The sequence below is a fragment of the Odocoileus virginianus genome, chromosome 5 (genome assembly GCF_023699985.2).
Source record: "Odocoileus virginianus isolate 20LAN1187 ecotype Illinois chromosome 5, Ovbor_1.2, whole genome shotgun sequence".
In the NCBI taxonomy this organism is placed as follows: domain Eukaryota; kingdom Metazoa; phylum Chordata; class Mammalia; order Artiodactyla; family Cervidae; genus Odocoileus; species Odocoileus virginianus.
In genome coordinates this window covers 74,910,954-74,928,879 of record NC_069678.1, presented here as the reverse complement: position 1 = coordinate 74,928,879, position 17,926 = coordinate 74,910,954, and the positions used below count along the sequence as shown (strand labels likewise).

The window sequence follows — 17,926 nt, the reverse complement described above, 5'->3', positions numbered from 1 at the left end:
GTCAGTAGAAGCTCCTTCAAGCTGGTTTCTGTGTCCTTTGATATGTCCCCATCATTTTTGGACACTTCTTTTTTCTTTTTTGTTTAATTGAAATGTAATTCACATACCATACCATAAAATTCACCCTTTTAAATATATAGTTCAGTGGTTTCTATATATTTGAAGAGTCTTGAAGTCATCACCACTATCTAATTCCAGAACATTTTCATCACTCCAAAAAGAAATCTTGTATCTGTTACCCCCATTTCCCTCCAGTGCCTCCCAGCTGCTGGCAACCCACTAATTTACTTTTTGTTTCTGTGCCTATTTTGGACATTTCATATAAATGGAATCATGTAATCTGTAGGTTTTTGTATCTGCTTGTTTCAGTTACCATGATATTTTCAAGCTTCATCTATGTTATAACATATGACAATAATTTATCCATTTTAATTATCATACACTATTATATTTTGTTAATATATAATACCACATTTTATTTATCCATTTATCAATTAATAGATCTTTGGATCATTTTCACCTCTTGGTGTTATGAATAATGTTGTTCTGAGCATTCACAGATAAGTTTTTGTGTGAATGTATGTTTTCATTTCTCTTGGGAATAAACCTAGGAGTGGAATAGCTATGCCATGTGGTTAATTCCTTTTAACTTTTTGAGGAACTGCCAAACTGTTTTCCAAAGTTGCCACACCATTTTACTTTCTTCCCAGCTATGTGTGAGGGTTCATGTTTCTCTCCATCCTCATCAAAGTTCTTATATTTTTTCTACTTCAGCTTTAGAATCAGGCATTTTCCCATGGAGCCCTTGCTCTTTTTAGTGAATAACAATATTTATAAATCAAATCTGGTGCTAGGTATGCTCATTGCTACATGGAGTGGAGGTGAGGATCTGCTGTTCCAAGGTTCTTTGAATATATGTGTACACACACACACTTAGATCTGTGTTTATTGCCATGAATACAAAAACTTTGTTTACTTATTGCTATAAGGATGCTTATTGAAATCCATGAGCTCAAACTGACAACTCAGATTCCAAACCAACACTGCAGGGTTCTTTGTATTTTTCTCTTTTTCCACATTTACATTGCTGAGTTCTTTCCAGTTCTCAGTTTTCCCCTATTTTAACCCCTTCTCCACCAGTGAGAAACCTTCCACCTATTACCCTTTATATCATCGCTTCTCTGATCCATCCCTCTGCACGTAATCTGGGCCCTGTCACTGTCTTCTCCCTTTGGTCCTTCTAGTCCTGCTCAGACTGTGACCTGCCACCCTGGACTGCCCTCTTATATCTCCTCCTCACCCTTCCTGCACGTGAAGCCATCCTACCCACTGTGCTGTCTCCCTGCCAGACCATCCCCTTCATGTGGACGCCTTCCTCATCTCTGGGACTCTTAGCAACCCACGCTGGGCTGTGCTGCACAGGCAGTTTCCTTCCTTCTTGGGGCTGTGACACATTATGTAAGGGCATCTGCTTTGCCACACTTGGGCTCTGACTCCCCCCATACACAGATGCCCTCTTCATCTGCTCCCTATTTATTGAATTGTTAATAATTTTTCCCCTTTATTTTTATTTTTTCAAGTTTTAATTTTAAAGTAACTATAAATTCACAGGACATTGCAAAAATAGTATAGTTTTTGTGTATCCTTCATTTACAGTTTTTCTCATTTGCTACATCTTATGCAACTAGAGAAAATGTAAAATCCAGGAAATTAGTATTTTATTTGTCTGTTCATCAGTTGATGGATATTTTGGTTGTTTCTACCCTTTTGCTCTTATGAATAATGCTGCTGTGTGCATATTCATGAGTGTATATAGTTCTGTGCCATTTATCACAGGCATATTTGTGTAACCACCATTGCAATTTAAGATACAGCATGATTCTGCCACCACAGATATCTCCCTTGTGCTTCTCCTTTATAGTCATGCGAATTCTTCTCTCTCCACTGTCACATATTTAATGACTTCTTAAAATTAAAAACATTATAACAAGTCACGGGAAGAGAAGAGCTGAGCAAGGATAGAGATAAACTATGTTATGTTCATGAATGGGAAAACTTAGTATCATTACCAGTCCTGAGGGAGGGGCAGGCTACGAATTCTAATTTCTGAAGGTTGATTTTTATTGGCTTTTTTTCCCATCGGGCACCATTGCTGTGTCTTGGGGCTACTTGGTGCAGTTTTTCCTTCAGCTCCTGGCTTTATGCAGAGAGCCCAGTCTGGCCCTCTGTAATGCAGAAACTTCTAGAAGTTTACAGCCAATGGTTCCCATCCTACTTTCTGGTTTTCAAATCCTGGGTCTGAAGGTTGCTGTCTAGTTTTGTAACCCCTCTGACTGCCACCCTTCAGTTCTCACTCATTGCTGTGGCTTGATCTCTTCTTTGTTAATGGTGTCTTTCTCTTTCTTGGTTTTGAATTTCACTGTATAAACTCTTTAAAAATAATGTGTTTTATCTAGAATTTATGTATTCAAATTAGAAAGGAATGTTTTCCACCACAAGCTCGGTATACTTTTTTTCCTTTTCTTTTGAAAAATTTCAAGCCTGTAGAAAATTTGAAAGAATAGTATAGTGAAGAATATACAGTGAAAGAATAGTACAGAAATATCCATCACCAGGTTCATCGATTTCTACTATTTTGCCTCTTTCTTGAGCCCTTTTCTCCTCTCCCCCTCACCCTTGCCACTCACTCACACTGACATTCACATATTTTTTTTCCTGAATTATTTGCAAGTTAGCTGCAAATAACATAACACCTTTTTTCCCCAAATAGATACAGTAGGTGTCTCCTAAGAGTAAAGACATTCTCCTACAAAATTTAAATACTTATCACATCCAGGAAAATGATTATTTATTCATTGTATCACTAATGTATAGTCCAAATTCCCCTGATTATCCCTTAAATGTCATTTTTTTTGCTGGGTATTTTATATGTATTTTTCCTTGATCCAGTTAGTATTCATGCATAACATTTGGTTCTTTCATTTCTTTAGTCTGTCTCAATTCAGAATTGAATACACTGAATTTTTTGGAGAATTCAGGACAGTTGTCTTAGAATGCCTCACATTCTACATTTGTCTAATTTTTCATGATTCAATTCACATTAAACAATTTGAGAAAGAATACCTTGTAGGTAAATGTTTTAAATTTATCGTATCATATCAGGAGATGCATACTGTCAGCTTGTTAAACTGTTGGTAATGCTAAACTTGTTCATTTGGTTAAGGGAGTGATTGCTGCATCTTTTCATTGTAAATGTACATTTTCTCTTTTGGGACTAACAAATCATCTATAGAATTATATTTTGGGGCATTGTGAAAATTTTCTTCTCCACTATTTACCTAAAGGTTTTAGGCATCCATTTTTGATGCTTGCCTGAATCAATAGTTACAATTGGAATTCAATACAATTTCTTGAATGGCTGTTTATACTGTTCATTTATTTATTTCACAGGTGTTTATGAAATAGGTGCCACATTAGGCTCTGTGACAGTCACATGGTGAACACTATTTAGTGGGTGTCTTGGGGTTATAGCTCAGGGATGGAGCATTTGACTGCAGTTTAGTGGGTGCCTTGTGGTGTCTGCAGTGTGGTAGGAGAGACTGACATTAATCAAATAATCATACCAATGTATGTTTATAATAAGACTGTGATAATTATTATAAAGGGAAAGGTAAGGGTGCTTTGAGAGATTGATTATAAGGAGAGATCACCTTTTCTAGGGATTCAGGGAAGACTTCTTGTGAAAGTAGTATTTGAGCTAAGAACTAAAGATGTAGAGTTGGCCAAAAAGTTTCTTCAGGTTTTAAGTAAAAAAAGAAGACACATTTGCATTTTCACCAGGAAATTGATTGAGTAACATATTCACTGTTTAGTTTTACTACCCTTTGCCATTTTTCTGGCAACTTCATAATTCCATCTTCTCAAAACTTTATCTCTTTGAGTAAGGAACTGTTCCAGGTGCCTTTTATGCTCTTCTGGGGAATTAAAATTTTTTCCATTAAGGAAGTTTTGTAAAGACCAAAATAAATAGAAACTCAAAGGTGCAATATCTGATGAATACAGCAGGTGAATCAGAACTTCCCAGCCAAGCTGTAACAGTTTTTGCCTTGTTGTTCAGTTGCTCAGTTGTGTCCAACTCTTTGTGACCCCATGGACTGCAGCGTGCCAGGCTTCCCTGTCCTTCACCATCTCCCAGAGCTTGCTCAAACTTCTGCCCATTGAGTTGATGATGCCATCCAACTATCTTGTCCTCTGTTGTCCCCTTCTCCTCTTGCCTTCAGTCTTTCCCAGCATCAGGTTCTTTTCTAATGAGTTGGCTGTTCACATCAGGTGGCCAAAGTATTGGAGCTTTAGCTTCAGCATCAGTCCTTCCAGTGAATATTCAGGATTGACTTCCTTTAGGATTGACTGGTTGGATCTCCTTGCAGTCCAAGGGACTTTCAAGAGTCTTCTCCAACACCACAGTTCAAAAGCATCAATTCTTCAGCACTCAGCCTTCTTTATGGTTCAACTCTCACATCCATATGTGACTATTGGAGAAACCATGACTCTGACTATACAGACCTTTGTTGGCAAAGTGAGGTCTCTGCTTTTTAATAATGCTGTCTAGGTTTGTCATAGCTTTTCTCCCAAGGAATAAGTGTCCTTGCTCCTAGTTTTTGCCTAGTCATCAAAGAAACATTCACTCTTATGTTGTCCTGATGGAAGATTATGTGTTTTGTGTTGACTAATTCTGGATGTTTTTCATTGAGTGCCACTTTGATTTGGTCCAAATGGGAACAGTACTTGTTGGAATTCATTGTTTGGTTTTCTGGAAGGAGTAGAAGATTCCCTTCTAATCCCACTATATTCACAATAACACTTTCTTTGGATGAAAACCATCTTTGGTGTGGTTAATGGTCCATTCCTCTTGCCCCACGATCTCTTCCATTCCATATTATTGTACAGTTTTCACTTTTCACCACCCATCACAATTTGTTTTAAAACCGTAACGTTTTATGTTTTAAGTAGAGAATCACACACAGAAGTACAGTCAAGAAAGTTTTCATTTACCTTATGTGGAACCCAAACATTAAAGTGATTAACATTACCAAGCTGGTGCAAATGATTTTCAAGGCTTTATTTGGATATTTTGAATATGTTGGTTTATCTCCTGTGTGGTATTAACATTTATTGGTCTCAGTTAATGCCTCGTTTTGATTGACATCAGCTTCAACTGATCTACCCGACTGTGGAGCACCATCCAGCGAGAAAGCTCCAGCCCGAAACTTCACTGACCACTTCTGATATGATTGATCAGTCATAGCACCTTCTCTGTATACTGCATAAATCTTTTTTGCATTTTAGTTGTGTTTTTATCTTTCTTGAAATAATAAAGCATAGTATGCCAAAAATGTTACTTTTTTCCTTCCATCTTCAATGTTAGAATGTCTACACAAAAGTTCACCAATTTTGATGTTTTTTTAAAGTGCACTCTGATATGACAGCTGTCACAATACAATTTAACAAAATTGTTTTAAATGAAGTTAAAGACAACTAAGTGCTACTAGAACTATCTTAGGGAAAAAAACTGAAAAAACTTTTTGGCCCACTATTTTGGCAAGGAGTGTATGTATTGGAAACAGATAAAAGGTCTCAAAGAGAAAAGGAGCATGAGACATTGAAGAAATGTATATTCAAGTAGTGTTCTAGCACAAAGCATAGCACATAATAGGTGTTCAGTAAATATTAGTGGAAGGGAGGATGGGGCTGAAAATTAGCCTGTGTAATCACTGTTGCTAGATATTTTATAATGAAAGGATCAACTCCAAGGCTTAAAAACTTAAATAATTACTGATGAAGCATTTATCATGTGCGAGACAGTATTTCAAATGTGTTATCTGTGTTAATTTATTTAATCTTTAGGTATATACTGTTATTACTCAGTTTTGCAGATGAAAATTAAGTCACCGGTAAATTGAATACTGGTCTTCCCAGGTGGCTCAGTGATAAAGAATCTTGCCACTGCAGGAGACACAGGAGATGTGGTTTCTTTCTTTCTTCTTTTTTTAAGAAGCAGCACTTTTTTTTAACATTTGCAAATTACCAGTGAAACTTAATGCCACAAAATACAGTATTACAAAGAACATTAACGTGAATAAAAATACCTGCAGTGTGAAAGTGATCCCTCAGTCATGCATTTGTGCACAGGCAGAGATCTACCCAGAGTAGGGAAGAATCTTTCATCCCCCTTAGTGTACTGCTGCATAGCTACCTGGCCACAGTCCACGATTCCAGAACTTTGATCTGAAGCCTCTGGTCTTGGTTGTGGCAGACAAGATACTTGGGAGTTTCCAGGAAGGAAAACATGGCATCAAATGAAAAAGGCTTTGTAAGACTACCATCTTTCCAGTTGCCAAGTAAAAAGGCCCTCGGGCACAAACATACTGTAATTCAACCTTTAAAAGATGCAATGGACTCCATTATTTTCTTCTGAAGAAACACTTCTGCAGGTCCAAGATATTTCAATAACTATAATTCACAGTTTAAAAGTAAAGGTGGCACACATACCCTTCCCACCCCCATCCCAAGCCCTTCACTGGGATTAAGTCTCCATCTTGAGGCGTGAAGCTTGGATAGTTTTTATTGTTTTTGCTGTGTTTTCCAGCCATATTGCTTGTAGATGTGTGAGATTTTTCTTCAATCAGGCTATCTTTAGACCCGTTTCTTCTCTGATGAACTGTGGAACCACCAGAACCCTGAGCATCTGAAGAACGGGTCACAGGAAGTGGAGGTACAAGATCGGTTTTTGAATTCACTTCTGAGAGGACAGATCGCTCTCCATCCGAGCACTGGGACCTGCGATACTGGCGGTAACTTCTCGGTGAATGAGAGTGCCAGATGCGGACTGGGTCACCTTGCGTCTCTATTTTAGTGTATGGAATCTCTTTTAATTGTTCTTCTGACAGTCCAGATGGATCCACAAGCTCTTTTTGGATATGCTTCCATAACTCTTCTTTTGCTTGGATATCGGGACTTCTCGAGCGAGATCTGTGTCTGGATCGTCTGTTGTTGGGGTCCGCCTGGTTTTTCTCCTTTTGTCTCCTTAACACAGCTTCCCACTGTGGTGCCGAATCAACCATATCATTCTCCTGCCGTATTCTGTTTCTCTTTTTCCGGTGCTCTCTATTAGAATTTTCTGATTCACTACCACTGCTTGTGTTACAGCGTGAGCGTGACCTCCTCCTTTGTTTTAGATCCGAATCGTCACCACTGTTACGGGCTTTCCTCCTCCTGGTGGGCTGCACAGAGTCATTGTCGCTCCCACACGAGGGGTTTCGGCGGCGCGTGTAAGGGAACTTGGGGATTTCGTGCGGTCGTTGGGGGAGTTATAGAGTCCGCTCTGGGGGCCGTTTTCTTCCCACGGTGCATGAGATTTGCTTCTTTGGGTATCAGGGCTGTTTTCATTCTTTGCTTTCTTAAAGCTTTTTATTGGTGAAGGTGCGATAATTTTAGTTGTTCCTTCATTTTCTCCATTTTCCATATTTGCAGTTACCTGATTTATGCTGTTTGATCTGTGTGGTGGGTGCTGTCCCAAGTGAAAATCGCTCAGTTGTGTCCCGTTCTTTTGCGATCCCATGGACCCTCTGTCTTTGGCATTCTCCAGTCAAGAATACTGGAGTGGGTTGCCATTCCCTTCTCCAGGGATCAAACCCAGGTCTCCAGCTGGCTGTGTTTGTGCTATTCTCTTAGGGTAAGTCTTGCTTCGACTTCTTGACACATTCTGATCGGGCCGGGGAAGTTGAATAGAAAGGAGATGTGGTTTCAATCCTTCGGTCAGACAGATTCCCTGGAGAAGGAAATGGCAACCCACTCCAGTATTCTTGCCTCGGAAATTCCATGGATTTTGGAGGCTGGTGGGCTACAGTCTACGGGATCAAAAAGAGTTGGACACAACTGAACAACTGAGCATGCACACAGGCACAAATTGAATAACTTCCCTAAGGTCAAGTAGTTAGTAAGGTCAAGTGGAATTAGAAACTAGGATTAGAAGTTGGACGGTCTAGTCCTAGAGTTTATGTTCTTGTCCATTATGCTGTAATTCTTACTATTGCTTAAAGTATAAATAATACTTTTCTTAAATTTACATTCCGGGGCTTCCATAATATAATGCCTATCACTGCAGCTGTGTTCTGCTGTTACCCATGTAAATAAATCTTTGTTCCAATTTCACTGATTCCTCAATAATTGCCCATTCCTAGTATGTCTCTCCCTGTTTGAAATTTCACTTGTGCATCTTCCCGTGTAGAAGACTATTACAATTTTATCCATCCTTCCAGACCTAGCTCAGATCCATAAATAATGCCTTCCTTGACCATCCATACTGATGAGCTGGTCCATTTATTGAACTTTTATAGTACTTACTGTGTAATACTTACCTGTTAATTTTGACAGATTAATCGTTTAGTTTCTTGTGCTATGTTGTTATTAAAATTGTTTTGATTACTATTTAAATTTTCTCATTTAGCACTGTTTATCATTAAGTAAATGATAAGATTCTTGATGTTAGGGATCGTATCTGAGACTTCAGTTGATCCCAGTACCCTTCATAGAGTAGATGCACTGTAAATATGTTGATCTGATTGTTTCTGTGTTTTAGCTATTGTAAATAATGCTGCAATGAACATGGAGGTGCAGACTCTCTTCCAGCTAGCAATTTTATTTTCTTTGGATGTATACCCGGCGATGAAATTACTGGATTATATGGTGGTTATAGTTTTAATTTCTTAAGGAGCTTCCATACTTTCTGTAGTGTCTGTATCAGTTTGCATTTCCACCAATAGTACACAAGGATTCTCTCTTCTCCACGTTCTCACCAACACTTATTATTTGTTTTCTTTTTTGACGATAGCCATTCTGACAGGTGTGATGATATCTTTGTGGTTTTGATTTGCATTTCCCTGATGATTGGTGATGTTGAGCAGTTTTTCATATGCCTGTTGGCCATCTTATGTCTTCTTTGGAAAAATATCTTTTCAGATCCTCTGCCCACTTTTAAATGCGGTTGTTTATTTTTTTGATGTTGAGTTATATGAGTTCTTTGTACAATTTTGGATATTTACCCCTTGGTGGATATATCATTTGCAAGATCTTCTCCCATTCAATAGGCAGCCTTTTTGTTTTGTTGATAGTTTCTTTTGCTGGGCAAAGTCTCTTTAGTTTGATGTAGTTCCATTTGTTTATTTTCACTTTTGTTTCTCTTGGCTAAAGAGCCATATCCAAAGGTATATTGTTAAGGCTGATGTCAAAGAGCATATTACCTATGTTTTCTTTTAGTTTTATGGTTTCAGGTCTTATATTCAAGTATTTTTATCTATTTTGAGTTTATTTTTATATATGGTATGAGATAGTAGTCCAGTTTGATTCTTTTGCATGTAGCTGTCCAACACCATTTATTGAAGAGCTGTCTTTTCCCCATTCCCTTTGTTATAGGTTAACTATCCATACAAGTGTGGGTTTTTTTCTGAGTTCTGTGTTCTGTTCCATTGATCTATGTGTCTGTTTTTGTGTGAGTACTATACTGTTATAATTACTGTAGCTTTGTAGTATAGCTTGGCATCACAGAGTATATTATGGGGTGGTTTTTAAGTAGTGATCTAATCAATCACCTTATTAGTAATTGGTTTGTTCATATTTTCTATTTTTTATGATTTCGTGTTGGTAGGATGTATGTGGCTAGGACTTTATTCATTTATTATGAGTTGTCCAATTTATTAAAATATACTTATTCATAGTAGTCTGTTATGATCCTTTATATTTCTGTTTTATCAGTTGTAATATCTATAAATTATATTTTAATAATTGGGAGTATAATAAAATTTGATCTTTTTTCTAGATTTAAATAAGTCTCTTGAGTGGTGTTTTCTCACCGATGGAGAATTACTTCCAAGCAGAAGCTTACAACCTGGACAAGGTGTTAGATGAATTTGAACAAAACGAAGGTGAGAATTTAGTTTGGTGACACTATTTGAATGTATGTATGATATAGAAAATGTGGGATTATAAGAGGATGCAGTACTAAAACAGAGAAAGTTGGGTCCAACACCTTATTGATGAGAGTATTATATATTAATGTTCAGTGGAAGAACTAACATATTTTCAGCCCTAACTATGTGCCAGATACTGAGCTAACCCATAACCCTAGGCTAACTCCTGATTCATGTAAATTTGAAACTTATTATTTTGGGATTTTATTAGATGTATGTAGTTGGGCTTTATAAACATGAAGTGGAAAGTGTATTGTCCTTTCAGTTTGGATCATTTATATAAGTGTCTTCTCACTCTCTTCTCTAGTTTCTTCCCTGCTGTATCACAGTTTTTTTGTCATCTACACAAATGTTACACTTAATCATGTGAATACTGTCTCTAGAATACCACTCACTCTCATTAACAAATTTATAGTTCTTTACCTCGGTCTCTTTGAAACTTCTGTAGGTTCTAGTAGAATATTTTCCATATATTTGATGTGCAAAATATTCCTGTTGAGTAAGTAAAAGTTGTCACTTTAGTTAAAATATAGTGTTTGCTTACCAAAAATAACTCCTTTAAAAGGAGAATGATTTCAGAAGCCAGATTTTTTGCAACTATGCTGATCATTTGTTTTGAACTTTTTATTTTTTTTAATTTTTGGTTGCTCTGGGTCTTCCTTGCTGTGTGTGGGCTTTCTTTAGTTGCGGCGAACAGAGGCTACTCTTCACTGCAGTGGCTTCTCTTGTTGAGGAGCGCAGGCTCTAGGCATGTGAGCTTCAGTAGTTTCAGCATGCAGGCTCTGTAGTTACGGCGCATGGGCCCAGTCTCTCTGCAGCATGTGGAATGCTTCTGGACCAGGAATTGAATTCATGCTCCCCGCATTGGCAAGCAGACTCCCATCTACTGTACCACCAGGGAAGTCCTGTTTTGACTTGTTTTTTAAAAATCTCAATTGTTGTTTAGTCATTCAGTTGTGTCCGACTCTTTGTGACCCCATGGACTGTAGCATGCCAGGCTTCCCTGTCCTTCACTGTCTCTCGGAGTTTGATCAAATTCATGTCCATTATGTCGGTGATGCCATCCAACCATCTCATCCTCTGTCACCCCATTCTCTACTTGCCCTCAGTCTTTCCCAGCATCAGGGTCTTTTCCAATGAGTTGGCTCTTTGCATCAGGTAGCCAAAGTATTGGAGCTTCAGCTTTGGTGTCAGTGAATATTCAAGGTTGATTTTCTTTAGGATTGACTGGTTTTATCTCCTTGCTGTCCACGGGACTTTCAAGAGTCTTCTCCAGCATCACAATTCAAAAGCATCAATTCTTCAGTGATCAGCCTTCTTTATGGTCCAACTTTCACATCCATATATGACTACTGGAAAAACCATAGCTCTGACTACCTGTACCTTTGTCGGGAAAGTTATATCTCTGCTTTTTAGGTTTTAAACGCTGTCTAGGTTTGTCATAGCTTTTCTTCCGAGGAACAAGTGTCTTTTTCATGGCCACACTGCACCATAGCTGCAGTGATTTTAGAACCCAAGAAAATAAAGTCTGCCCTTGTTTCTATTTTTTCCCCATCTATTTGCCATAAAATGATGGGACTGGATGCCATGATCTTAGTTTTTTGAATGTTGAGTTTTAAGCCAGCTTTTTCACTCTTCTCTTTTACCCTTATCGAGAAGCTCTTTAGTTCCTCTTCACTTTCTTGTCATTAGAGTGATATCATCTGCATATGTGAGGTTATTGATATTTCTCCTAGGAATCTTGATTCCAGCTTGTGATTCATTCAGCCTGGCATTTTGGATGATGTGCTCTGCATAGATGTTAAATAAGTAGGGTGACAATGTACAGACTTTACATACTCCTTTCCCGATTTTGAACCAGTCCATTGTTCTGTATCTGAATTAACTGCTGCTTCTTGACCCACATCGAGGTATCTCAGGAGGCAGGTAAAGTGGTCTGGTATTCCCATCTCTTTAAGAATCAGATTCCTACAGTTTGTTGTAATCCACACAGTCAAAGACTTTGTGTAGTCAATGAAGCAGAAGTAGATGTTTCTTTGGAATTCCCTTGCTTTCTCTGTGATCCAGTGGATGTTGGCAATTTGAACTCTGGTTTTTCTGCTTTTTCTAAATACAGCTCTATATCTGGAATTTCTTGATTCACATACTGCTGAAGCCTACCTTGAAGGATTTTGAGCATTACCTTTCTATTTCTAGTATGTGAAATGAGTGCAGTTGTACGGTGGTTTGAACATTCTTTGGCATTGCTGTTCTTTGGGATTGGAATGAAAACTGACCTTTTCCAGTCCTGTGGCCACTGCTGAGTTTTCCAAGTTTGCTAACATACTGAGTGCAGCACTTTCATAGCATCATCTTTTAGGATTTTAAATAGCTCTTTTAAATTTCATCACCTCACTAGCTTTGCTCATAGTTATACTTCCTAAGACCCATTTGACTTCATACTCCAGGATGTCTGGCTCTAGATGAGTGACGCCATCATCATGATTATTCCGATCATTATGATCTTTTTTGTATAGTTCTTCTGTGTATTCTTGCCACCTCTTAATCTCTTAAAAGAAGTACAAGTTACCAAATCTCAAGTCTCTGCCAGCACACATTTGGGGAACTCAGGATTTAACATTTAGCAGTCAGAGCATATTCCCATTCTGCATGCAGTCTGAATTTTTTTGGGCTTTTGCAATCTGACCTTTCTAGCTTCTTTTCACTACATTCTTACACTAATTCTTTTTCACCTCAAACTGATTTACTTAATTGCTCTTTCAGATTCTTGTGCTTGGGGCTATACTTTTCCTTTTTTCTCTTTTATATATGTCCTGTTTCCAAGTTTATGTAAAATTGTCTTTGAAGCCCAGCACACATCCTCCTGCTTCCATGAATGCAAGTTTGCTGCATCAGCCTGTAAAATAGCTTCATACTAAATTTTATTTTCTACTAGTACCTGGTAGTTTTCAAATACTTAATCTGTCATATACTGCTAGTTAGATATTCATGTTTGCTTTATCTATTTCTTATTTTTCCAGCTATATTATGTACTTTTTGGAGGCCAGAGCTATCATTTAATCTCATATTCCTCAACCTCAATGCTTTTACTGTGGTATCACTTAGCATGTTTGTATTGTGTACCTACTGCATATTTATCAGCATGTTTTTATTGTGTACCTATTACATATCAAGTGCTCTGTAAAGCTAGGGCTAACACTGATGGGAAGAAATGGTTTCTGCCTGAAAATGTCAGGTAAATCATTACATTTCAGTGTAATAAATGCTTTGATAGAGATATGAACAAAGTGCTAAGGAAACCTTAAAGATTACTGTTGCTGCTGAGAGGAAGGGGCTTCCCTGAGAGCACATCGTATCTATGTAATTTCAGGGCTGTGACTATCAGATTTACTCCAGGAAGAAAGCAGGAAAGGCAATCATTGCAGAGTGCTTGGTTTCTTACTTCTCTAATTAGACATACACATAGCACCTCACTTGGGAAAGTAGCTATCATAGTTATGATCTATTAAAAAACATTGAATGAAATTTTGATTATTGATAGTGTATAAAACCACTGATTTCATATGGCAAATGCATAATTTCTGCCAAATTTCCTCAGTATAATTATGAACCTAAGAAATAATGTATTGTAACATGGTTATAAGCAGAATTTCACATACTGTAGAAACTTTTAAACTTGTTGCAGGCAAATTTCAAATATATACAAAAGTAAATAGAATAGTATAATAAATTCCTGTGTATTCATTACACAACTTCAGTAGTGATTGACATGCTGCCATTTTCCATTTATATATCTTCATTTATTCCTCACTCCCTGCTTCATTGTTGTTTTTTTTTTTTTTTACAGATTTTTAAAGGTAAAATTTATACATTAAATGTATAAATCTTAAATGTACAGTTTTGACCAAGAGATATATCTGTATAACCCACATCTTAGTCATGATGTAGATTATAGAACTTTCTCTCTCCACGGAAAATTTATTCCCTTCCCACTCAATTACTGTATGCTCATCACTGTTGTGATTTGTTTTTCACTTTAGATTAGCCCCTACCCGGTACTGTGCTTAGCCTCTCCAAGGCCTCCCTGGTCACTGCGCTCCCCTGCTCAGCTCAAAGGACAGCCCACCAGTCGCTTTAATTATGTTAACTAGATTGAGGTAGAATTCTTTCATTGTTTGAGATGTTCTGAGGTATTACCATTTGGTGATACATAATTCAGGGAACTGTCTGAAATGTTTTCTCTTATCTTTAGCTAAAAATCAGAAACTTCATATCCTAGGAATATTCTGTTTTCACATATCCTAAGTAGATTTTACTTTCAGAGAATATTTGCAAGTGTATTTCAATAACTTAGTCCTAACCTTATCAGTGTTACCAACAAACTTACTGTAATTATTTATTTTTTCAGATGAAACCGTTTCTCCTATTTTATTGGATACAAAGTGGAGTAAGATTCTAGATCCCCCTTCTCGTCAGCTGTCATTTAACTCTGCACTGACCAGTGTGAATGAACCTACAGTTTCTGAGTCACAGCCACAGCTGAAAGTCTTCTCTCTGGCTCATTCAGCTCCTCCTAACACAGAGGGAGAGGACCACTGTGCTAATGGACAAGACTGTAGTCTGAATCCAGAGATCAACACAATGTGGATTGATGAAAATGCGGTCACAGAAGACCAGTTAATTAAGAGGAACTGTAATCGAGATGATCAATGCAGTACTGTCGAAGTGGGAGAGAAGAAATGTGGAAACCTAGCTTGTCTGCCAGATGAGAAGAACGTTCTTGTTGTAGCTGTCATGCATAACTGTGATAAAAGGACATTACAAAGCAATTTGCAGGATTGTAATAATTATAATAGTCAGTCCCTCAAGAATGCTTTTAGCTGTTCACTGGATAATGAAAACAGACAAACTGATCAGTTTAGTTTTAGTATAAATGGGTCCACTGAAAAAGATATGAACTCAGAGAAACAAATGGATCCACTGAATAGACCAAATGCAGAGGGGGATTCTGATAAGTATATATGTACTACTTCTGATAATCTAGCCAGTGTTTGTTCCCCTTCACAGTTACAGGATGATGAAAATATAGATAGAGACCCCTCCATGTCTGTGATTACAAGCTTAACACTAGATTCAGTAATCTCATCCCAGCGAACAGAGGAAAGTCCTGCTATAAAGCAAGAGGACTATACCCCAGATGAGGTTCTTACTGGCAAAACCAGCTCTCCTAGGACAGACCTGGGGAGTGCAAACTCCTTTTCTCACTCGAGTGAGGAGATTTTGATGAAAAAAGAACCAGCAGAGGAGAGGACAGCCGAAGAATCCGCCCAGCCTGCTCTACCTTTACTTCTCAAAGCTGACCTGCCTAATGGGTCTGGTAGGGATGATAACTCTGAACAGGTTTCAGCTTGTCTTGTGCCCAGTGAAGTTAGAGCTGATGACAAGGAAGGTTGTAAACATGAAGAAATTCTTGGCACTAAAGAACTTCTTAATATGACAGAGCATTTCTCTGAATCTCAGGAGATGACTAACTGGAAATTGACTAAACCAAACAAGATGAATGACAGCCAAGTAAAAAAAGAAAGTGAGAAGTTCCTGCGGGTGAATCAGCCTGAAGACACCTGTGATGACAGTGCAGAGTGTGATAGAATGGCTGAAGCAGGCCTAGATTTAGAAGGAACTTGCATGAATGAAAGTGAAGGATGTGATTTCTCCACTGTTAGGGATACACCAGCAGCAAGTTCACTGTCTAATTGTTGTGATTCCTATGGAATGCAGAGCCCGGCTGTTTGTTTTGTTCCAAAGACTCTACCCTCCAAAGAAGATTCCGTAACAGAAGAAAAGGAAATAGAGGAGAGCAAGTCGGAATGCTACTCAAATATTTATGAACAGAGAGGAAATGAAGCCACAGAAGGGAGTGGACTACTTTTAAACAGCACTGGTGACCTAACGAAGAAAAACTATTTACACAATTTCTGTAGCCAAGTTCCATCAGTGCTTGGGCAATCTTCACCCAAGATAGTAGCAAACCTGCAGTCTATCAGTGTTCCTTTTGGTGGTGCAAGACCCAAGCAACCTTCTAATCTTAAACTTCAAATTCCAAAGCCATTATCAGACCATTTGCAAAATGACCTTCCTGCGAACAGTGGAAATACCACGAAAAACAAAAATGATGTTCTTGGGAAAGCAAAATTAGGGGAAAACTCAGCAACCAATGTATGCAATGCCTCTTCGGGAAACATCTCTATTGCTGATACAAATGGGGACCATTTAGAAAGTTATGAATCTGGGATATCCAGTAGATCGTGCCTTGCATTAGCTCCAGAAAGCCCAGATAATGATCTCAGAGCTGGTCAGTTTGGAATTTCTGCTAGAAAGCCATTTACCACTCTGGGGGAAGTGGCTCCAGTGTGGGTACCAGATTCTCAGGCCCCAAACTGCATGAAATGTGAAGCCAGGTTTACATTCACCAAAAGGAGGCATCATTGCAGAGCATGTGGGAAGGTAAGCTGTGTGTCAGAAATCTGGCATGTGCATTTTACAATGCTCAATTAAAACTTAATAAAGGTAATATAAGGGAGCATGCTTAAGGCTGAGATGAGATTACAAATAGCTTTTGAATATACAGTTCTAGTAAATTTCCAAATGAAAAATGACCTCGCTGATTCTTAGTGTTTATGTAATTTTCTTGTTGTTGTGAAGATTTAAGCCGAATCAGTTTTCATAAAGAGATGAGAACTGCAGAAGTGGTAACTTTGATTTCTATATTGATACTTTGCTCAATAGAATAGCTTGAAACGAGGATGTTATTCTTTTGAATAATATTTTAAGAAATTTAAGAAATGTTTATAATTGACTTCATATTTTTTAATTCTTGAGTAAATTGAATGTTATACTTAGAATCCATCCCAGTTTTTACTATAAAATTTTTGCCATTATACTAGACATTCTGGAACTTTCTGTACACATATTTTTGTCTTTTCCCCCTATTTAACTTTGACTCAAAAGACTTGAAAGCTGTTGATCCTTGTGACAACGTAATAAGGGTAATTGATATTCCTTAGTTCTCCCAAAATTCTGTTAGCTAGTGACACATCAATATACTAGTGTTTCTTTAAGCAAGAACTATAAACAAGGAGGAAATAGGATTTTGTATTTTTTAAAGGAATGTAAGGTTTGATGTCAGGTCTGGATTTGAACCTCAGCTTTATTACTATAAACTGTATAACTTTATTAAGCTTTGTGTGCATGCTGAATTGTTTCAGTTGTGTCTGACTATGTGCGACCCTGTGGACTGTAGCCTGCCAGGCTTCTCTATCCATGGGATTCGCCAGGCAAGAATACTGGAGTGCGTTGCCATTTCCTTCTCCAGGGGATCTTCCCAACCCAGGGATCAAACCCATGTCTCTTACATCTCCTGTATTGGCAGGCAGGTTCTTTACCACTAGTGCCTTGTGCCAAGTTTGTCATAAGAAAACAAACCAAAAGATAACTTTCATTGGGCTGCTCTGAAGATTAAATGAAATTACATGTAATAGTAAGTGCTCAGTAAATGACCTCTGTTTCTCTTCTTGCCTGATTTACTGGTCTGTCTTAATTAGACTGCCATCAACTTCAAGGGACAGACTATCTGGCTCTCAGTGACTCAAACAAAAATAACATTTATTTCCCATAACAAGAAGACTGAAAATAGAGACTTTGCTGTGTCTGGGTGTAGAGTCAGGGATACTGAAGTTCTCTTGGTCTTCCCTTCATGGTCTCAATATAATGTGGCACAGCTTTAAGCATCAAGTCCAACCTGATGACTTTCTAAGTACAGAGAAGCTGGTCAGTGGCAAAAAAGCCTGTTTCTCTTGCCACCCTCTCATCAGGGAGGAAAGAACCCCCAGCAACTTCTTTCA

General features: G+C 38.0%; 1 protein-coding gene and 1 pseudogene across 4 annotated transcripts in view; one reads left to right on the top strand and one right to left on the bottom strand.

Moving 5' to 3' along the window:
- ZFYVE9 (zinc finger FYVE-type containing 9) overlaps positions 1-17,926 on the top strand; it is a 112,928-nt gene that overhangs the window by 2,954 nt on the left and 92,048 nt on the right. For all 4 annotated transcript variants that reach the window (XM_020869511.2, XM_020869502.2, XM_020869495.2 and 1 more), the window contains exons 2-3: positions 9,875-9,980; positions 14,434-16,529. In XM_020869511.2, coding sequence (XP_020725170.2) covers positions 9,911-9,980; positions 14,434-16,529 — 2,166 coding nt within the window. In that variant the 5' untranslated portion in view covers positions 9,875-9,910. The remainder of the gene's footprint in view (positions 1-9,874; positions 9,981-14,433; positions 16,530-17,926) is intronic.
- On the bottom strand, positions 6,439-7,618 carry LOC110122167 (band 4.1-like protein 4A pseudogene; annotated as a pseudogene).